This window comes from Poecilia mexicana, unplaced genomic scaffold (assembly GCF_051168715.1).
Source record: "Poecilia mexicana isolate PSO_F unplaced genomic scaffold, ASM5116871v1 scaffold_14, whole genome shotgun sequence".
NCBI lineage: Eukaryota > Metazoa > Chordata > Actinopteri > Cyprinodontiformes > Poeciliidae > Poecilia > Poecilia mexicana.
In genome coordinates, this window is record NW_028263383.1 from 17,984,698 (window position 1) to 18,008,138 (window position 23,441).

The 23,441-nt window shown below is 39.8% G+C and overlaps 1 protein-coding gene across 1 annotated transcript; it reads right to left on the reverse strand.

The window, feature by feature from the left end:
* Positions 1 to 23: 23 nt before the first annotated feature.
* Positions 24 to 15,760, reverse strand: cunh21orf91 (chromosome unknown C21orf91 homolog). Its single transcript, XM_014967682.2, has 5 exons — positions 15,636 to 15,760; positions 14,049 to 14,185; positions 3,696 to 4,196; positions 3,398 to 3,460; positions 24 to 2,438 (listed from the first exon to the last, which is right to left on the reverse strand). The coding sequence occupies exons 2-5, from the start codon at positions 14,173 to 14,175 to the stop codon at positions 2,266 to 2,268; spliced, it is 864 nt and encodes a 287-aa protein (XP_014823168.1). The 5' UTR covers positions 14,176 to 14,185; positions 15,636 to 15,760; the 3' UTR covers positions 24 to 2,265.
* Positions 15,761 to 23,441: the final 7,681 nt, after the last annotated feature.

A 23,441-nucleotide genomic window follows, 5' to 3' on the forward strand; every position in this document is an offset into this window, starting at 1 on the left:
TATTAAAAAAACAGCATGTCAGATAATGTAAAAATACCTGTATTTTTATTGGAAAATCAAGTTATTTAAGCACAATTCAAAAGACAAATTATTTCCACACACAATAAATAGGATGCAAATACATCAAAGACAGATTCAGCCATGAACAAAAACAAATAAAATAAAAAAGTAAGCAAATGAACAGTCAGGCTACAACTAAAGTAGAAGTGTAACAGATATGCCTCTGTGTTCAGTTGGAGATAATGGAACCACAGTAAGATGGGACTGGTTCTCCCACCGAGCGGGGAGAAAGGCCCAGACATGTTCTAACAGCACACGCAAGCAACTCGAAAACAAATGTACAACCAAAGATTTAAAAAGCTAAAAAAGAAAAAAAACTGCTTTAACAACCAAACAAAAACGCACTCAAGCACATGGCAAATAACTGTCTAAAGTAAAACCCATTAAAGAAAGAAAAAAAAAAAAGCTTAAAACTGAGCTAAAACCATTTCTTTAGACCCTAAAAAAGGGTCAAAAACATCTAATCTCTTACAAAGAGAGCAAAATACACATAATGCTGAGCTTTTCTACACATCAAGCTTAGAAACTCTTAAAATTGGCGACCTCGCCCTCTGAAGAAAAGTCAAACCAATACTCTCTGGATAAGGCCGTATGTATTTTAGTCTGTAGCTTGCATAGGATTTCATGTACCTTCGTCTTCCTTTGTTTAAAAGTCAGGGACATCCATAGGCACTGAAGACCAAACCGCCCTGTTTGTATCGCTATGTGGACACTTTGCACACATTCAAACAGGAGAGAAAGAAAGCAACTTGAGAACGAATCAATAAAGTATGCTCTGAACACATGAAAGCAAGTAAGGATAAGTCACATGGGTTATTAAATCTGTTTGGTGTTGCATGATCATCATCATATGGTGTTTTTTTTTTTAATAAAATGCAGAACAGACTTTGGTATTGAAACTGGTTTTGCTTTTCAGAATCTCCATGTTCTCTTGAATAAGTGTATAACCATCCATTGTGCTATGTGCTTGATAGCTACACGACAGACGTCACACTGCTTTGTATGAAATGGGGAAACTAATTACACCAGAAGTAACAGAATGGACACAGACTGAAGGTGAACCTCACGTAACACGTCTCCTTAGGCAACAGAGTGTAAAAAGTCATGATTGAAAACATAATTAGAAACCAAACTGACAGAGATCTAGTCTGTACGTCGTTCCCAAACACTGAATCGGTGGAAATGTGAAGCTTTTTTGGAGTACTTTCAGGTGTACAGTTTTAAAATGTAATGTAAAATATTTTTCAAACTATTTTACTCACAATAAGTCATTTCCTCAAGGTGGACTACAAGTCATTTTTAAATTACTTTTGCTTAGCTCTAGGACCATAATCGTCTGACCCAAACAAGGACCAGAGTGACGATAAATGGACGTATGGTAAAAAATAAAGCTTTCAGAAAATAACTATTAGATTATTTTATGACTATTTTTTTCCTCTATAATTTATGATAGTACTTGACTATAAAGAAGTATGAATGGACAAACAGTGGTTAGCTGATTTCAGACACTCAGTTTTCACCAACCATTGAGTCCAAACAGAGCATTTTCAGGACAATCTGACACCTCGTCTCCCTACCTGTTTTAGGTAAATATTGTGCAGCTAGGAAGCTTGACTGAATAGAATACTTTTTCATTTTTCAAAGATCAAATACTGATTCTCATATCTTAACTGAAAACGAATTGAAGAAACACTAAAAAACTGAATGTCCGTAGCTACTTTGTTCAAGAGAACGAAGGTAAAAACGTGCCGAGCACAATGAAACTGATTAATTATCGAACAGCATACGAAATAAAACTCGCAGTAAAAGAAAACCACCAGCAAATATTAAAAGTCAATTCAAACAAAAAATGTTTTTCCTTTAAGAGTCTGTGGCACGTTAAAACGCAGACGTTCCCTTCCAGTTCTACGCTGTGGCGTATCTGGAACCCGCTGTCCTCAACATGCATGCTGGGTAATCAGCAGGTTGCAATTCAAGCCGCAACAAGCCAAGCACTGAAAACCCTCGCATCGTTTCTGCGCCCGCAAAACAACCGAGCCCTTCACAACTTGTGAGGATGCAGAGCCGGTGGCCCAATGCCGGCACAGTGTAAAAGTCTAGTGGAATCCAGACGCTTCCTCCATGCTGAGGCAGTCCACTTCGTCATCATCATCATCATCATCTTCAGAGAGTCCACCTTTGAAGCTCCTGCCGTCTTCCAGCCCTTCATTCCACGGCAGCTCCGCTGGTGCTGGCCTTCACGCCGGCCCTGCTGATGTGCAGCCAGGGCAGTTTGGTGCAGTTTTTAAAAAGCTGCTCGATGGCGACGTGGCGGACGTGCAGCTCAGACGCCAAGGCGTCCTTCTCCTGCACGGCGGCCGTCAGCTCCTCAAAGACCTCTGCGGAGACGGGCAGCACACAGACGTGTGAAATGATTAAATCTTTATAAGAACTTCAAGCAACGTGAGCAAACAAACAAAAAAGAAAAAAAAGTGACAACTTCAGCGATGTTTCTTCACAAACTAAAAGGGAAAGGCTTTGCTAAGTTCTGCTCCTATCAGAAATAACTTTTGGAATACTGCAGCTGTAGTAAATCAGTTAATCAACCCTCATCTCTTCAAAGTTACATATTTGTTTACTTTCTTTAAAAAAAATTTTTTTTAAATTCCAGGCTGAAAGTTACGATGTAGAATTACAGCCACACTAAGGAAGAAATAAATAAAAATTGAGGAAAAAAGTCGTAATATTACAAGAAAAAAGTCGTACAATAATTAAGTCACATCACAAGAATAAAGTCAGTGTTACTGAATAATTTTACCAGAATAGTCGCAACGTTAGTTGAATTAAGTAGTAACCTTATGAGAACTCCGACATGAAAAATAAAATATTAAAGTGAGGAATGTTGAGCATCTTGTGAAGTTACTTTGGTATCAGTTTTACAAATTACAAAAAACAATCAACACATTCACGTCAAATTATTATCAGAATAACTGGAAACGATTTTCAAGCTTCTGCATATATTTTGTAGGAAAAAATAAATCACAGACTAGAGCTGGTCATGTCTGATTTTGGTCTCATTAAAACCACTCTTACGACTTTCTTCTGGTGTTTTTTTTTTTTTTCTGGTAATATTATAACTTTATTCTTGTAAATTTAAAAATAAAAATTGTCTTCGTCTGGCCCTAGTTTTCAATGATATAAAATGGTCCAATATTTAGATTTAGAATATGTTGCAGTTGTGAGATGAAGACTAACTATGAATAATCTGGATTAATTTAAATAATATTAAAATCTGAACATTGGATTCAGATACACAGCTAAAAGAATCCCATCACATTGGTAGGAAACTAAGACTTACTTTCAATCTGCTTCAGCAGTTGGCTGTTCAGCTGATGGAGCTCATCCACACTCATTTTCGTCACTGAAAGAGAAAACATTGGTTTATTATTATTAGAGGAACATATATTAAATTCTTGTACAGAAAGAACTATGCAGGGTGGAATGAGATGCAAAGATGGGGGGAAATGACATTAATTTCTTCTACCTTATCTCCTACAAACATTATTCATGACATACAGTATTCTGACTCAATAAAGAGATAAAAGACTGAAAATCCACACCAACTACTACAAAAAAAGGGAATTATTATAGCGTACATTCGTCTTTGCTGTGCCCCTGGTTTCTGTGCTGCTTCTGTCCTGACGACTGCTTCCAGCTGTGCAGATCCTTTCGTCCGTCCCTGCTCCAAGCGTCGGCCTGCGACTCGCGCAGCAGCTCCACCTCCTCGGCCGTTTGACTCTCCAGCATCCCCGCAGCGTACGCCGGCAGCCCCGTCGCCCTGGCCCTGTCCCAGCAGGGGGCGTAGCGGGGCACCTGGGCATCAGACTGGGGCAGCAGCTTGCGCTCGCCCTGCTGGCTGTAACAGAGGAGCTTTGCCCCCCGTCTGGCGCAGCCGCTGGAGGAGAGCGAGTCTTTGTTCTGGGCGAACTGGATGATGCGGTTCAGCTTCTGGCTGAGGGCCAGCTTCATGCCCTCATAGGCACTTCTGGAGACCTTGGAATGGGACAGCTTCTGATTGGCAATGAGGTGGCATTTCTCAAAGCAGTCTCTGTGGCCACGCAGCGACTTCGAGTGCAGCAAGGAGGCCGAGGTGACGCCTGCGATAGAAGCGGACAAAAACAAAGAGAGTTAACGCCACAGCTAATAAGAAAAAAAAAACTGATTTATGGTTTATAACTTTATGGTTTATAACATCCCTCAGACAGGAAGTAGAGAACCTGTAAAACAAACTGGTAGTAAAATGGGTCGCCTTTATAAACCGAGGGAAGATGAAGGTGAAAATCACTTGTGTGTGTGTGTGTTTGAATCTACAGAGAGGAGTGTGTGACGAACAGCAGAGTGAGTGGTTGCTTTCTTCGCATGGCCTACATTTCTCAGCAGGTAGAGGGTACACGATGAAGGCCGACTTGAGGAGATTAGTCACTGATCTTTAAACTGCTACAGGAGATCACCGCGGCACGCTTAGCTTGTGCTTCAAGTGGCCGTGGCCGCTTTGGCCCCACAAAGCAAAATACAGTCAAAACTGGACGAAGCACCGTTCAAAATTATACTCCAAACAGGTCAAAACATGAGAATCTGCCACCAGATGCAGTGGAGAACTGTCTCTTGATGTTTTAATGTGCCGTTTCATTAGCAGTAAAGTGTCTCTAAAACACCCACAAAATGTTTACCAATGAGCTAAAATAAAATTCAGACCTGAATCTGCCTCATTTCCACTTACAGCTAAAGGACAATATCAAACTAGATTAAGCAAATTAGGTCCAAGTCTCTCCGGGTCATCTGTCTCCACCAGGATTAGACAGCCCAGAAAGGAGATAGTTGAACATCTTAGGAAATGCAGAAATCATAAGTAAAATTACACACAATTACATTCATGTTTCTCCTCTTGCTTGCAGTTTAAATGTTACATTTAAAACTGGAGCTCAGGGTTCTTGAAACTCACCAATCGTTTTTATAGTGTTCAGGAACCTATTTTCTAGTAAGAAATAGTGATGCACAGATCAGATAATAATATCTGTTGGTCTAGAATTAAAAAAAAAAAGTCTAGACTGGGTGTCATGACAATATGCCCAATCCATACAGGCAGATCTATTCAGTCTAAGTCTATGCTTCACTATTTATTTTACATTATATTTAGAATTTCTATTTGGACTTTCTCAACCATTTGAAAGAAAGTTTGTTTTTACATTGGTTGTTATGCTCCTAACTGCACTGACAGCACAAATTAAAGTTGTGGTTTTACCTCTTTGACCAAGCCTGTGAAATTATTTGTGTATTTAAGTGCGCTGTACCGGTGCAAAGTTATCAAATAAATTTTTCTTCTGTATCGGATCGGTATCCGACGATACGGAACCTCAGATATCTGTATCGGTATCGGAAATGAAAAGAAGGGAATTGGTCCAACTCTAGTAATAACTAGCTACATGGTCTAAAACCAGACAGTAAATGTTTCATTTTCTCCTTAATTTTCTTAAGTAGTTTTTAAGTACTTGCAAATAGATTCAAAATGTGGTTTTCGTTTGGACCGTTAGCTTTAATGGCTCTCTTCCACAGCAGAGTTTTAGACCATTACACAACCGTGTGTTTGGGAATCTATTCTTAGCTTCTGCATATTTGTGCTTGGCCCAGAGTGCCTTGAAAGATGGATTTTTATTCTGTGGATTAGCCTTGTGAGGAAACCACATTACGTAATCCAAGTTGGTTGCAACTCTGGTCAAAGGATGTATAATAACGGCTGCAAGAGCTTTCAGTCAAACAGTGATACTAACCTGATCAGTCACTGAAGCACATTTCCTACCTCTAGCTTTGTGACAGAAAATCATAACAATATTAAAAACAAAAAAAAACATTGGCCCAAAACCAGGGCAGTGTGCAACCAGCCAAAGACCTCACTCAGCGTAAGCAGCTTAGCACTGCTGCCTTTCATGGGCACACACATTAAGCACAAACACACACATAGACTATTCGGTGGAGGTGAAGTCAACATTGTTGAGCTGGGACAAGTGGCGATAATACACACCACGGACCGATACGCTTGGGGTTTCTTTTCTCTGCTCTCTTGAGGGAGGAGTCAGACTTGCCAGAAGAGAAAGATGGAAACATGCTTGGTTAAAGTCTGACAGAAACCTCTGAAACGTAAACAGCTGGTGTTATTGATCTGTTTCAGTCTGAAGGCAGCTGTGGCTACGAGCTGAGTTAATTATTCTACAGCACTGGGATCAGTCAAGCAAGAACTGAACAAGCAAAGTCTGTATAAGAAAAAAAGAAAGAAAAAAAAAAAAGAGTCCCAAATCCCCACTCTTATTCTTAAAGCTTAAATATTACAGTTTCAAAGCCTTTACACAAATATTTAAAACTATATTTTAATACGGTCTAATTGCTTCTATTTCAAAATAGAAAAGCAGCAATTATTCACAGTCTCGCTAATCTAATACAACACTGATTATTGCATTTACCTTCTCTAATATATAATTAGAAACTGGAAGGAGGCTAAATTTAGCAGTAGATTTCAAGTTCTAATTTCTGGAATTATTACGCTTTTACTGTTCTGTTCTTTGTAGAAAAACTCAAATGAGTTGATGTTAACTGGTTCATTAGTCAAGCTGTTTGGGTAAAGGACAGGCATAGGCGTTTTCAGCCAGCTGAGTGGCAGCAACAAGTGGGGGAGGGGGACCTAATCTATGTTTCATAAAGCAACAGAAACCCCTGGTCACTCTGGTTCTTTACTGGGTATTTCCTTAATCTTACATAATATTTCTTTAGTTTTGAGGATGCAGTTATTAAAAGACAGACAGTTTGGTTTTAAGGGAGTGCCGCTACAACTTTTTCACTTCTGCAACTCAGCTATCTCAGTGTGTGGGATACAAGCACTAGCAGATAGAAATTCTAGGGCCGACTAAATGCCAGATGCAGGCCGATAGAATCCGATACGATGTTTTTGGCTGATATCGGACCAGTTTCTGATATCAATATTGGATTGGGACAACCCCTATTTGGTCTATGCACCATGATGTAACCATGAGCCTCAGGCATTTTAGATAAGAGAAAATGATCTGAAAGTGTTTAAAAGATGAAAGACAGCAAGCAAAAAGTGCCATCTTTGATCAATGGAATTAAAGAATTAAATTACAACCAAAGCACTGTCATACTGTAGCCTTCTCCCCACTTTAAATTACTAAACAGATTCACTGTATCGTGGTTTCTTATGAAGAAACGCACAGTGGGCCTGTACATCATTAGTTTTCAAAACATTCACTTTGAAATGCCTTCTTTGAACAATCGGTAACACTTTATTTGAAGGGGGTGAATAAGACTGTCATGACACCGTCATAAACATGACATAACGCCTGTCATGAACATGAATAAGTCTTCATGAATATTTATGACTGTTGTCATAAAGTGTCATTCGGTAAATTATGACAGTTTTAATACAAAATTGACATTATTCAGAATATCTTAGTTATGACAACTTGACATTAACCAAGAAATCATTACTGATATAAATTTGTTATAAAAAAATTACTGATTGCACTTTAAAAATTAGGTAACTTTATGTTATTAAAGGTAAAGTTTAAACACCAACAGTCTTATTCACCCCCCTTCAAATAAAGTGTTACCGAACAATGTGTTTACCTTAAGAAAAACAGCAGTTTTTAGTTGAATATTTGAGTCGCTGTGTAAACGGCCGAATTCAGTCATTTACAATTTCTTCAACTTGATCATGGAAATAAGAAAAAACTGTTGTGGTGTTTTTCTGCTATTCAAGCATGTTTCATATCGAGACAAACAGATATTTTTGCTTTGCACCTGAGAGCGATAACCAAGGCTAGCATACAGCAGCAACCATATGCAGCCAATCTGGTTTTGCTCTGGGTGGAAGAGCTGGGGAAGGACACCCGATCCTCGACACACTTCAGAATAGTGGACGGTTGAAAGTTGGTAGTGAGAACAAGTGGGACAGAGGTCATCAGGTTTCCTGCTGCTCAATAGAGTCTGTTAGCAGCAGCTGCCGCTGCAGCATGGAAGCAGGCCGGCTTCCATATCAACTCTGAGATAATATGGAAAGCAGCGAAAAACGGTTCAAACACCTGTCAACCACTGCAAACTCCACAACGCTTCCTTCCAGTGTAACTGCAGGAAATCACACTCACTAAACTGTAACCAAACTCCTACACAGTTCGGTTTACAGTAAACTTCTAGAAGACTACTGGGATTACTCAATATAAAAGTGTAGTAATGTATATATTTTTAGTGGTAAAAAAAAAACAGATCCACTCCATCAGAAAAACAAACGGAACAAAGAGATTGTTCAGGATCTCATTATTGATAACGGTAGAGCAGAATTGGGCAGATGGTACACAGTGAGAAGGATAGTCACAATCACATCTGGCCACCATCTGCCTTGAAATGTTGCTCAGGAGTCACATCTCTGTGACTGGAAGAAGACAGATGAAGACAAATGGCTCCTTAGATCCATGGCTGAATGATTCAAGTAGCTTCCTGAATCCAAAACTGAAGAGCACCTCAAACAAACGACGTCCATGAGAGATTTTTTACGGTATTTTTTTTTAAACATAGAAGATGAGAAGTTCGTCAAATTTGCTAACCAAGTAACAGTATCTGTGTTTTCAATAGTGCAATTGATAAGGACAGCTTGAATGCATTATTTGGTAGGTTATTAGATGTCAAGTGTCACACATTTGCGCTCTGCATGTTAATAATGTATTTGGAGCATTGGACAGACTTTAACTGGTGGAAGCATTGTGAAAAGGTGAAATTTGGGTAAGCCAACAGATTTAGCTTGATAATAAATTGTCAAGCTAATATAACAGCAGGTCAAAGCTTTTAGGATACAAATACTAAGTTGGACACACTGTTGTTTTGTTATTATTATTCTGGTGGGGGGGGGGTAAATTGAAACAAAGTGTATATATTTTGAGATGTAGTGGGCTCTATTCTGTTTTGTGAAGGAGCGTTAATGGCTGCATTAGTAAATATGACTGAGGATAAAGATCATGTTTATATCTGGTCACTTGTATTTGTACAGTGTAATAATCTCAAACTGGCTCGTGTTAAGGCAGAAAATGTCTTTAACTTCCAATTAAAAGTGTTGCTCGGACAAAAGAGGATTTTCAAGAGTCTACATCAGGGGTGTCCAAGGTCGGTCCTCGAGGGCCGGCATCCTGCATGTTTTAGTTCTCTCCCTGGTGGTACTAACAACCTTTTCAGCATGTCAATGTTCCTCTTAGGCCTTCTAACGAGCCATCATTTGATCCAGGTGTGTTAAACTAGGGAGAGAACTAAAACATGCAGGATGCCGGCCCTCGAGGACTGACTTTGGGCACCCCTGGTCTACATGATAGAAATATTTTGCCTTCAGACCAAAGCCTGTTATAAAAGACTAAATCAAATAAAGACCAAACTCAATCGTGACACATTTACTTGCAGTTGCCAGGTTAACAGAGACTAAATATTTTTGAAGGAGCTTATTTATTCAAAAGCATAATCCAATGGTAAGCAGGGGGGCTCTGGAGCGTTCGTCATAACAGGTTCTGCGTTCGATTATACGGCTGCGACAGGGAGCAATATTGCCAGGCGGCTCTATAGCTGGTGGGGTGAAGAGTTGAGCCTCGGTAAATGAGTTGTTTAGAAGAGCGCGTAACAATAGACCCTGTAGAGCTGCAACAATCGACACCATCTGTGTTTCGCCAGGCGTCTGCTGAGGGATTTTTCTGCTTGTCTGATCCGAAAACAGGCTTGTTGTGTTACGAGGTCTCAGCGAATATCTGCATCTGGATTACGTAAGGAATGCTGCTGAATTCAACACCTTGCTCTTAACAAGCGGCCGGAGATGACCGAGAGACCAATGAAAGGAGAGAACTGTGGTCACCCGAAACACATTTCACACACGCAGGATGGAACGTGCGAGGTGTCAGGTTGGAACGACCCCGCTGATGCTGTTTTGTGACAAAAATATAACAAGGGACGGCTCAAATAACACGTACACTTTATTTCAACAAAGAACAACACACTAACTTCAGCAGCCTAATTATGGGATCGACAGGCCCAGTACCAGTAAATTAACTTGGGCTTTAATCAGCCATTTAGGGAATCTGACAGATGGTCTTATTAAATAAATAAGCATGTTATCCAAGCACAGAGTCTTCATTATCTATAATAAGCTGAAGTGAAGAGCTGATTAGGTTTTCTTACAGCGCCATATGGATTTATATTAAAATCAGATCAAAGTTTGTTCTTTGTGTTATATTTGATTTTAATTCACTGGATGCCAGTAGAGGAAGTCTACCAAAGCTTTGTATGATTTATTAGCACAACACTCTCTTTATGTTTGAACTAATAACAGTCAAACAACCGCATGCCTGCTCTGCATTTAGCATGACGGGAAGCTACAAAAACTGGATAAGCTATCAAATGTTTTGTCTGGAATCATGTGCTTTCACCACAGCAAATTATGGCTTGGATTATGTTCAGTTTAACTCCTTTTTGCTAAAGGGATTGCTTGTTAACTCCCTTTCACCGAACAGCTGACAAAAACAACTGCTAATAACTGAAGTTTGTAGTTTGTGGTTTAGGTTTAGCCGATATAGAATTCCCAACAAAGTTGGAAAAGCTCTGGATTACATGATGGTTCAGGTTCACGCAGCGTTTCCCCATTAAATAAAAACAAACTAGCTAAACTGGCTCTGACTGTTCTGCTTCTGAACAACGGACCGGCTGTGTTGACGCTCAGGGCTACATGAAGCACCCAATTGAGATGGAGCAACAGAAGAGAAAATAAACATCTCCAAGTGAAAGGATATTAAGTCAGAGGTTGAGCAATGCAGAAACAAGCCAAGTGATGTCTATTTTGAAGAAACTGGCACATGCACACACACACACACACGCACACACACACAGGCAAATGGAGTTTCCTCAGATACAACAATGCCTTCACTTCCTGTGTAAAACTGTGCCCCCAAGTCTTATTGAAGTCGGTGTTTCCGTCATCACTGTGAAGGGATTGTTTGTTGATATCGGTTCCATACGTGGACGGCGTTAAATCTTTGCTTTATGCTTTTGTATTTCATGATTCTCGGGAGGACAAATTGTTAAAGTTAAAGCTGCTTGCAGATAATCTGACTAAACAGTAAGCCAGCAGCAAACATCCTTGCAGGCAAGTCTCGACAGCTCTCTTCCGTGCAAACATCCAAACAACGACCAGGAGGCCGTGGGCGGAAATGAATACAAAGGTCATGTAGCGTCGCGCTGTATCCCGTCTGATTTCTACTGCGACTATACCATCTCTTAATTATTTTATCCATATTATATATCAATTGATCTCCGGTAAATGTAGTTTTAATGCTCTATGAGTGGCTACAAGTACTCAAATAATTATCAGCAGCAAAAAACTTTTCAGACAAAAAATAAATTAAAGAATAAAAATCCTGTATTGGCCAATATCAGAATCGGCATGTCAGGCTTTTTAAAGATCAGTGATCGGGCACCGGTATGTTCCCAACTCCACAAAGAAGACGCTAGCTGTATTCGCACATGTTTTTTGTCGTTCAGGCTGTGGATTCACTGTCTTGGGAAATCAGAAAGAATCATTCCTGAAACCGGGTTCCAAAGTGGATACATTTCAGGACGCCGGTTTCATGTTTCCGTCTGAGTATGACAGTCACGTCTTTTATTAAACAACGGCGTCAGCATCGCTGTTCTGTTTTTGCGTTGCTCTATTTCAGTGTTACAGCACCACCGATTGGCCCGGCAGACCCAACATTTTCGGTCAAAGTTCACCAGAAAACTTCATTGTTGCACATCTCTGTGCAACAATGTTTAATAAATTTATCTTTCAACATCTACAACGAAGGATACTGTGAACGCTGTCTGTTACATGACAGAATCCATTAACTCTGTGCCAAAATGAAGCAGAATTATCTGAGAAAAACACTGATGAGTCCACGTTTCTGCATTCATTCTTTAGCAATTACGACTCCAAGTCCTGCTGCGGCTGCACAGATCAGTGCTGTGAACTTCATTACCGCTGTATTCCAACAACACGAGGCAACAGATGAAAACACACACTGCTAAAACTGCAATTGGGGAAATAACAGTTGCGGGATGGGAAAGGTTTCTCACAGAGTGCATCTGTCTGTGTGAGAAAAACAATGAACATTGCCAACTTGGCAGTCCATTTCAACACGCGATTACACGCAAAGAAAAGCCATTAAGTCTACATGAGCAATCAGCAAACACATGGTTCGGCCTTTGTTGTCACTCACTCACGCTAAAAAGTTGCCAAAAGAAATGTGGCAGCCTCTTGTTTCAGTAACGAAATGCAGAGCTGCATCAGAAACATGCCCTCGTCTGCAAACCCCCCCCCCCGACTACTGCTCGATGGTCATTACGAAGGCTGTGTTCAATGATCAGGATTTTTGAGTTTCTCACCTGATAAAACTACAAACCGGAATGATTCCTTGGTGCAACTGCAGGAAAATACAACAGCGACAGCCATCAAAAACCGCCAGCTGCCGAGGTAACAGTTGTGAGACCGTGTGAAACTGAAACATTAACATACGCCGAATGACATACGGATTTTTTCCTTCACGCCGGCTTTTGACATAACTCACTCGTATAGTTATTTAGGTTGCTGGCATCTCTCTAGCGTATGCAACGGTTACTATTCTAGTCGCCCGTACGATGATTAATGAGCGTGCAAACGTTCAACTGACAACATTTTACTGCGCCGTGAACAACAGTTCCTCGGTACCCACACACCGTCTCCTTCCACCGTGACGGGCCACGCGGCCGCTTCGGCTGCGGAGGGGAGAATGATGGGAACTCTGTCAGCATCTGGAACGGCACGCTAACAAGTAGCCGATAGTCATATTGTGCACAGAAAAACAAAAAGCCTTTGTGTGTGTATGAGATGAGCACCAGATGAGGGGTACCCGTCCCCTTCTGATTCCCCATTCTTCTTCAAATAGGCCACTCAGTAATTAAAAGATGAAAAAAAAAAAAAGAACTTCAAACACACACTTGAGCTGGAGTGGCACATCAAACAGGAGGGGGGATCATTGTAGTTTGCCATAATAAATGCTTTGGTCATAAAAAGCTTTTATTCTTATACAAGGTTTATAAATTGTTCATGGAGAGAGGATAACACTTGTTTATAGAAAATCTGTTTGGGAGATAAAAATGGAAGCAGTGTGAATTTGAAAGGCTTGGAGAAAGAGTTCTTCTAATCTGGATATTCCTCCGAATGCTACAGAGCTGCAGCAGGTAAAACCATGTGGGATGTAGCTAAAATTCACTCCAAAAAATGCTTATAAGTGCCTATTTTAATAGTTGCGTGAGGTATTTCGTCTTCCCAAGCTACATTTCCGCATTAAATTATTCCCGGCAAATTTTCCGGGAATAATTTAATGCGGCGTTCCACAAAAAAACAATCCAGGAAGAGGTGAATAGGAAAGTGTCCACTGTGTATGTGTATAAGATAAAACTTTAAACTTTTACGATGACTAAACCTATCACAATTTATTGTGTGATGAATTAAAATGAGCACAATAATTTCCACTCGGGCAGCAGTCGTTACAGAGATGCTTCCCTTTAACATCGTTGAAAAGCCGGCGTTTCGGAGAAAACGCTGCCAACATTTGACACAAGACTTCATTTGCGCTACCTGCCACTTTGACACTCTGACATTTCGCAGGCTAAAGTTTTATTACCTCATTTCTGCCGTGATATATTCACACTTTTAAAATCATTAAAGTTGAGAACAGGTGTCTGGCGGCTAAATGCACCATTAATTCCTATGGGAAAAGAGAGATAATTTATCACCACCAAGTTCGGTTGTAAAAGTAAATGACTCTTGGGTCCACATATATAAAAAGTTGTTTGCTCCCCACAAACAAGCAATGCACTTCCTCTTTTCCAGCTGCTTTTCTTACCCTCGATGCTGAGTTCAAAGCAGACGTGGCAGAAGGACAGGGTCCCCGTTTCAGTCTCTAATTTGCAGACGCTGCAGATATTGTCGTCGTTCAGATCGATGTTCACAAACTGCTCCTCTTCATCCATTGCGCCTCTTCTGAAAGACAACCGTTAAAAGATGGTGATAGCATCCCCAATTGATTGAAGTCGTCAACAGCTTCTACTTTGTCTCAATTTACAAAACAATGCAGCAAAGACACAGGGTCTTTCACACGGCGATACAATAAAAAGGATGCCAATTATCGACCGGGTTCAAAAGTCTGTGTTGAGTAATCTTATCATGTATGGACAGTTTGGACGCACTCAGGACACAATGAGGATGGTTTCCATTATACTGAAGAGCCACAGACCAAAAAAAAGCCCTCTCTAGTCAATGACTGTGTTTGTTTTATCTAAAAAATAAAACAAAAAAGTGTGATTCAAATGTTAGCATTCATAAACATCAAACCGGAGAGTTATGGAATAGTTAGGACATTGAAATTTGTGTTTTTAATGAGCATCCCCAACCAACTACTGCTCAGTTGAACTCAAACTAACCAATCACACCGACCCTTAACTGACAAAGTCACTAGTATTAAAGTGAGTTTTAAAGCCAGTAAAGTAGCTCAACTTATTTCATCGTACAACAGAGAATAAAGGAAGGTAGCCTGTTGCTTTAAATGAAAAATAAGCAATTCATATTCTTGGAAATAAAAAAAGAGAAATATCCACTGACGGTCAGAAAAATTAACTTCGTTGTCTAAATTGGGGAATATTTAGTCAGTAAAAACATCACAGACCAATGATAATCCAAAACTCTACATCACAGAGAGTTTGCATAATGCTGTCTGTAATCAATTTTTGATTGAGTCTGAATCCAAATTAAAATGTAAACGCAACCGAAGCACCCCTCGTTATAAACTAGACATGAAAACAAATTAGGTTATGGCATCACCATAACCGTCTAACTCAACAGAGCGTCACATATTTTGCTTCCATTTTCTCTTCAGAGGTAGAAATAATGTCCCTGGTTCTTCTAGACCGGTTCAGCCCACGGGAAACAGTTTCAAGTCATGTCGAAAGCTCCGTTTCGCTTTGTTCTTTCGACAACACACCGTCAAAAATAATGTATACATTATGAACAGAGCCCCTAGTATCCCAAACCGAGCATGCAAAATTACAGGTGAAACCATAGGACATGGTTACCGACACTATAACAACAAAGAGACTCGGTTATTTGATAAACTTTCCACCACGTCGGTGGTACATGTATGACCTTCAGAACCAGTTTCCCCCCCAACTGGTCGATACTTTAAATGTCTAAAACCACACGGACTATAAACCTGACACTTTACAGTTTAGAGGAACCGAGTGTCCCACACAATGTTACACCTCAGAGCGTTAAAATAAACGAGTGCTAACAAGAAGTTATGCTAACAGCACACTCGCATCCTCCGAGCACTCAGTCTGCTTCGTGACCGTTATTCTGCGGAGCTAAACAGAAAGGGCTTGAGGAAAAGACGGATTTTATTTCCCAGTATTGAACACACCACGTCTGGCAAACTTACCTCACAACCGACGGCTCTTTTCGGACAGCTTTTCGCTTTGAGCGGACACCTCGGTAGTTCACGGTCTCAAAGGGCTCTCAGACATTAAACAAGACTGCGCGTCACGGTAAATCCAAGGAAGCCACAGGAACCTCTGTCGCCTCTAAGCGGAAAGAACCACTTCTCGGAGTGAGGGGACAGAAAGTAATTATACTCTTAAATATATGACATTTTGCCGGCAACATAAATATCCGAACAACAAAATGATATTTAGCAGACTTTACTCACAAAATATTCCTCTTCCAATGCAGAACTTTATTAAATAAACAGCCCAAAGACAACAATGGCCGCCAGCGCACCCCTCCGATTTAAACAAGTATTTTCTCCCACGCGTCACCAAAACACGCGCATGTTTGGAAAGAACCAAATAAAAAAAAAAGTCACAAAATATGGGAAACAATTTCTCGTTTAGAAATATACAACATTAAATATTAATATCTGTACCTCGAGCAAATCTTTCGTTTTTACTACTTTCTGTTGACATTCACGGGAACATGGCAGGGCACGACGCGGGGAACTGCCGCGAAACACCCAGAGCTACAATCATTATTATAAAGGATTAAGTGATTTAAGTGCAGCACGGCGGCTGCAAATCACTTTCACCCCACATGTCTGGAAAGCGACAACACAAAAGACCCTCTCTCCCCCAAAACGCGAAACAGAAACAACTGTTAAGCAGTAATAAAATTTTTTTTTAATTATTACATATAATTTTTTATTTTATTTCCGAGCTATTATTTTTTACATTAAAAATGATATCACGTTAGATAACACAGTTATTGTTTTTGCAACATTTTGAAGTTTATGTCTCTTCAGTTTCCGGTCATAATATTTTGCATTTTGATAATATATTTGGCTTGTTGGCTGGACTGTCCTTCTCCTTAAACTGATGGATATCTTCTGTGGCATATAACTCATGAAAAGTGTTTAATAGTAAATAATGAAAAGCATCAGGAACATACATGTCGGTTAATCATAATCAGGGGTGGAAGTAGGCAGGTACGGTCGGGTACTGCGTACCCATAAAAGATTTAGCGGGGGTACGCAGTACCTGCAAGAGAGGGGAGCGGCTGACTGCTGTAAAAAAAAATAAGTGGGTACATGTGCAGCCACTAATCAGCCGTGACTGATTAGTTTTTCCAAGAACAATCTAAAACACGACTTAATCAGTTAATAAATAGCTTTCACGGGGTGTGCTGTGGTGGCGCAGGGGTTAAGCACAACCCACATATGGAGGCCCTAGTAATCTACGCAGCTGTCGGTTCAATTCCTGGTCTTCTGCATGTCTTCCGCCCTCTCTTATTAACCACTTTCCTGTCAATTAACTATCAAATAAAAGCCACTAGAGCCAAAAAACTACTTTCACCCCTGATCATAATGTTGTCTTCACAAAATGTTCAATTTAACATACAAAGTCTTATTTCAACATGTTCATGTTGACATGACTAATTTTAGAGACTTAATTAATTATTTTACTTTATTTGTTTACTTGCTGATATTTTCTTTAAAATTCACATTTGTAAACTTTTCCTTTGAGTCCTTTCTCATTTTTTGTCACAACCAGGATGTCATAAAACCACAGCTTTGAACATTTCTCAGCACACTGCTTAATGTATTATTTTAAAGTTAAAAGAGTTCAAGCCAACAAGAGATACAACTTTCTTCTTAAGCCAACAGGAGAGCGTTAATCGGAGATGCACCAATGGTAACTCTGGAGGAGCTCCAGAGATTCACATCAGTGGGAGAATCTATTGGCAGAAAACCTAATAGTTGCATACAAGCCACGTAGGAGACAGAGCAAACTTGGAAGAAGACACTCCAGTCAGATCACACCTGAACACAACATCTCCACTGTGACAAATGATGATGACAGCATCATGCTGTTGGGATACTTTTCTTGAACAGGAACAGAAATGCTGGTATGAGCTGACAGGATGATGGATGGAGCTAAATCAATACTAGAAGAAAACTTGCTTAAGGTGTTAAAAGACTTGAGACTGGGGTGGAAATTCACCCGTATGCAAGATGACTAACCTAAACATAAACTCAGAGTAATGTAGGTCAGTGCACAACCTGCATACCCATGTACTAGAACGGCCCAGTCAAAGTAAATACCTAAATCTAATGGAGATTTTATGGCAAGACTTACTTACCGAAGTGGACAGATTTTAGTCTCTGGATGGTCAAAGCTGCCACATAATCACCTAGATTTGCAGATGTACTTGCAGTGAAAAGTGGTTTTGCAATAAATAAATAAATAAATAAATAAATAAATAAATAAATAAATAAATATCATAATACAAGTGGCACATTTTGATATGTTTATTAGTGAAAGAAAAATAATCAAAAGTATCAATCATTTTCTTGCTACTTCAAGTTTGTGGATGTAATGTAATGTGATGAAATGTAAAAAAATATACAGGAGCTATGAATATTTTACACTCTTAACGCCTATTTATAAAGTAGTTCAAGTACTTAAAGACCATCAAAACCTTGCAGACCAGTTCAGTTTTTCTTACATGTATATAAACCCTCTGTAATGCCAGCTGCTCCAGGGTCGTGTCAGTGATACTTTAGGCTCATTTGGCCCTGCATTCTCCAGCTGCTCCCGTATCTGGGAGTATACAAAAGAACATGGCTACAACAAAATGAGCTGTCTTCATTTTTTTAAATTAGTTTCAGACAGTTTTCTGGAATTCTGAGCTCATGTAGGGAGGCTACAGACAACAGCTTTCATTCTTCTTTCCTGTTTTACCTCATTTAATGATAGAAAAATCTAAATGTTTCACAACAGCAAACAAATCAAATCAATTTTCAATGGATAATCGTTGAAGCCTGTGATTGAGCTAGACCAGGGGTTCTCTCCAGAGGAACAAGTGGCTCTTTGGACCCTCCACAATGGCTCCAAATAACTTTGACAGAAAGTGATCAGCGTTTTAGACATAGCAAAAAATTCTTAGCATAAGATTAGAAATTATGTTCCCCACCTCCACTCGTCTTCATTTTCCACAAATAGCTACACTCCATACAAGGAAATTGATCCGCATAAAAGTTATATATATATTTTTTTATTATTTTAAAACCTACAAAAAGAAATAAAATGGCGACCCTTTACAAATGATGCATTTCCTCATTTTGTAGCTGGATAGTTGAGTTCTCTTTTCTCAACAAGTCACGTAACTTTTGCAACTCTTCATTTATTTATTTTTGATTTGTTTAATTTCCCTCTGGGATTAATAAAGTACTTTTGAAATGAATTTAGCTGGACAAAAATAGTTCATACGCTGGGATTGTAAATATTTCAGTAGTATTTCAGACCCCTGATCCGGACGGCGCTAGAATGTGACCGAGTGACCGTATGACTCAGGCGCCCCCTCCTGGAGAAACTTGAGTAATTCAAGCAAAACTAAAACTGGGCTCAGTTCCACTTAAGATGCAAGAAGGGGCCTGAATTGACATAACTCTGCTGCGTAAGGTTTTGTCTTGAGAACGGAGGAGATTTGGAGATAACAAGTGAAGTTCTGGAAAAATTGTTTGGGGGAAAAACTAAAAATGGTTTTAGATTAAACTATTCCAGTCAATGTTTTTATTTTTCATTTATTTTTATTTATTTATTTATTTATTTTTGTAAATAGCACAATTCAACATCTGCTTCTCTTCAAGTGGTAAATGACAACACAGATGCTAAAACATTGCGCAGCTTTTTTTAAGTGACCCATCTAAAGCTTTTGATACTGTTGAAACTGTACCTCTTCTTCAAGTTGTAGCTGGTTCTCACACTATTTACGCAGCAGAACACACTGTGTCCAGGCTGCGGGGTCTTTTTCCTCCCTCCTTGCTGTTTCACAGGGAGTGCCTCAAGGCTCAAGTAAGGAGTGCCACACGGCTCCTTACTCAGGCCATTGTTGTTCATAATTTATGTCAACAGCCTGTGACAAATTGCCTGATGCTAAATCCCATCTTTATGCCGATGATGTGGTTATTTATTATTCATCTTCTTCAGTTTCTCAATCATTTAAACTTTTTTGCAATATGCATTTGTTCAGTGCTGTCTGATGAGGCTTAAGCTGGTTTTTAACGCAGATAAATCAAAAGCACTGTGGTAAACAGCGCCCACTACTCCTCCCCAGCCTGCTAACTCTTCCAAAGGTTGAAACTGTATTTGTCAGATGGTATGTATATTTAGGTATTCTGCTTAATAAATCTTATTGTCAAACTCATTTCTAAGCTAAAACTTAAATTGGGTTATTATTAATTATTTAGATCTGCTATTCATGAACTCTTCAGTCCAGCATTTGGAAAAACAATTAAAAAATCTGACACATTATATGACTGTTTTTTTTTTTTTTTTTTTTGTCAAGCATATCATTACTCACAGCATGCTACATGCTACGACAAAATGTCCGTCTTTCACTGATCTCAGACCCTCACTGGCTGGTCTATATCTATAAAGGCACTCTTGGGCTTCTTCCTACACATTATTCTTGCTTCTGTGTAGAAACTTTAGTCATTACGGTCTGTGCTCTTGCAAGCCCCAAAAAATTTACAACTGAACTGGAAAAAGGGGGCTTTAAAATATCGCCTATAACTTTGGGGCAATTCAAGTGAATTGTAAAGAATGGCTCATTTTGCTCCCGTAACTTATCAGCTGCAACTCATAAGCATGAAACCTTATTGTGTCTCTTGTTTGTATTTGGTCTTTTTGCATGTTTTCTGCTGCCATCTTGACCAGGTCACTCTTGGGAAAGAGGTTTTATTCTCAATGAGTTTTTGGATATAACACATCTGAAGGCAAGTGCAGCAGTTTTTGGCAATTAGTGAACAAAGTCTCATGAAGACCAACATATTGCAATCAACGGGTCATGGAGGAAGTCATGGAGAAGTCTGCAGCATAGTTAGGTTAGGAAATCATATCAGAAGACATCCAAATGTGAAACCGGTACAGCAACTGTAATCTTACCAGGACATGACCTTCCATCTGAACTGGCAGGCCAGGCAAGGAGACTATTAATAAAAGAATCAGCCCAGACAACAACAGGGACAACTATTAATCATGCACTTGATGACTGAGGAAGACCAAATTATAGTAGAGGACAAAGCAAACACTGAAGAAGGTGCTGCTCTGTTACATCAGACCAAAATCACAACTGTTAGGGCTATATGCATAGTTTGAATCAATGCGTTGGAACGGCGTAGTCAAAGTTTCAACCTAAACTCAATCTCAATCGAGAATGTTGCTCTGTAACATAAATCCCAATAAAACACGTTTGTTTTTCGGGATACGAATACGTTGGCAGGGACCTCCATTAGTCACACACTCGCGCGGATGTATGTGGACGACTCTTTGTGAGCCGGTCTCATAAGAACAAGTCTGCGAATCAGACTTTGTGATCGCAAACGCGTCCGTTCGCCTCATCAGCTTGCAACAAATATTGCCAAGACTGATGTCACGCTGCAAACACATCCTGACACGTCTCCCTGGGCTCCTCCAAGAACAAACAGGAGGGCCACATGTTGACGCGGTGGCAGAGCGCCGGTTACCGTGCAACAACACCGGGCCCATCCCCCCCTCCCCCCTCCACAGATGTTGGACTTTAACCTGTTCAAGTGCAGATTTTCCAGGAAAACATTTATTTATTTATTTTTCTGTAATCAAACATTCAGGAGGTGAGCAATGCACCGGAGCTTTTTGTTCAGCACGGAGTTAAATCGAAGCCAACTTAACTTTTGATTTTAATACTTTCGGTAACCACCGAGTGCTTTAGATGACTTTGTCGTAAATCTCGCAGCTCCTCGCTGCAGATTTGCGTTCACATCCCCGAAGCTTTTATCCGCGTGTCGCAGCTTGCCTCGCCGCTCAGATGAGCGATCCCTTGGATCCTGCTGAGCGGGTTCTGTGAGATTAAAAATAAAAGAGGCAAAACACACGGGGCCCCAAAGAAGTCAAAGCAACTCTGATTAGAGTTTTGTTTTCAGGTAATCTGCTGCTAAAAAGCCTTTAAAAAACTTTTTTGTTGTTATTTATTTATTTTTAAATAAATCAGCATTCATGATTTATTTATCATGAATGCTGCCGATGTATCGCGATAACGGCCTTTTGGCTCACGTGTTGAACGCACCGTGATTCATGAGGGCTCTCTGCTTTCCGTCTGCCAGTCTGACAGAGTCGTGACTCACCCGAGTGGAAAAGTCCGTGGCACTGCGACACAAAGAAAGCATACAAACAATTCATACAAAAATGAAGCCATGCAATCCCTGAGACACTGCTTAATCACACTGCGGGTTCTGTTAGGAAAGTTATAGTTACAAACCACGGTTGCCACGTTACGGTCAAAACCCTCTGTGTCCTTTATAGGGATTTTATGTGATGAACCTACAGAACATCGTACATAATTGTGAAAAATATGTAAAATGATGCTGTTTAAGTAGTTCTGCACTTAAGAAGAATCTGAAACACTTAGTAGAGTCACCTTTTGCTGCAGCCACAGTTGATATTTTTGCATATTCGTCTTTACAGAACAGCATCTGTGAAAATCACTTTTCCAGTGTTGCCATAAATTGGATTTAGTTCTCGACTTTGACTGAACCATTCTGACACATGAACATGATTAGGTCTAACTATTCCATGATCCCTCTGGATGCAACTTTAGGGTCGTTGACTTGTTGGAAAGTTAGCCGCAGTCTTAGTCTCAAGTCCTCTATGTTTTGGTGGGAATGGTGTGCTCTGGAATGTTACAGTTCAGTTTTATCGGCCCTACGTGGCCTGTGGCAAACTTTAATTAGCACTTCTGGTGGCTTGTGGTTCCCAGAAGTGTTTAACTGAGTTGTCAGTTTGTAGATGCAATGTGTAAAAGCAAACTTCATCCTGTGGATCCCATCAATCTTTAAAATCCCTTACTTAAAGTTTTTTTTTTTTTTTTTTTCCCAGAAGAAATCTCGACAGAACAGGTTCTTCGTGGTCCATACACCATGAGATATGAATGGCATGACTTTGTGACAGCTTGGACAGCATGGACAGCATGTTCCCTCCATGACTACAAGTGACCAGTAACACTACAATGGAGTGTTTGCCCCGAAGGAGGATTCTTTCAACAACAGGAAGTCTTTATTCAGAGGCGAGAACAGATGTGACAGGAGCGGAAGGACAGATCAACTCAAATCTGTCCTTAGGCTCATTAAGGCCTTTAGTTTTACTGTTTCCAGGAATGAATACATGGGAGAAGGGGTAACATCTACGAAGTTAAAGTTTTCCACATTTTTCATCACCAGTGTAATAACAAAATGTTGTTTTTTTTAGAATATATGACAAACCAACTCAAAATAGTGAGTAACCTCAATAGGTTAAAACCTCAAATGTTTTTACTTTTTCTTGTAGTTACGGTTTTGTCTAAAAATATATATTTTTTTCCTTTTCTTTATACTTTTTTCATATACAGTATATGAACACACACACATAGATCTTTGTGTGGTTGGTTTTCCATAGATCAGCGCATATGGAGCAATGATTCAGATTTTATTTGTAAGCCATAATGTGACAAAATGTGGACTTGATTGCATGAATTCCTTTAGCAGGCGCTCTACTCGGTTTACTAGCATAGCAATGGCCTTGATATGAGATGAGGACTGAGATTGGCCAACAAGTTCACATTGTTCTTTCCTAACGGAAGATGAGACGCGTCACCAGGCAACAGGCAGAACAGACAGCGCCTATTGTACACACAACGGAGGCGTTAAATTACACACATCTTCTGGGCCCTTAGCAAACAC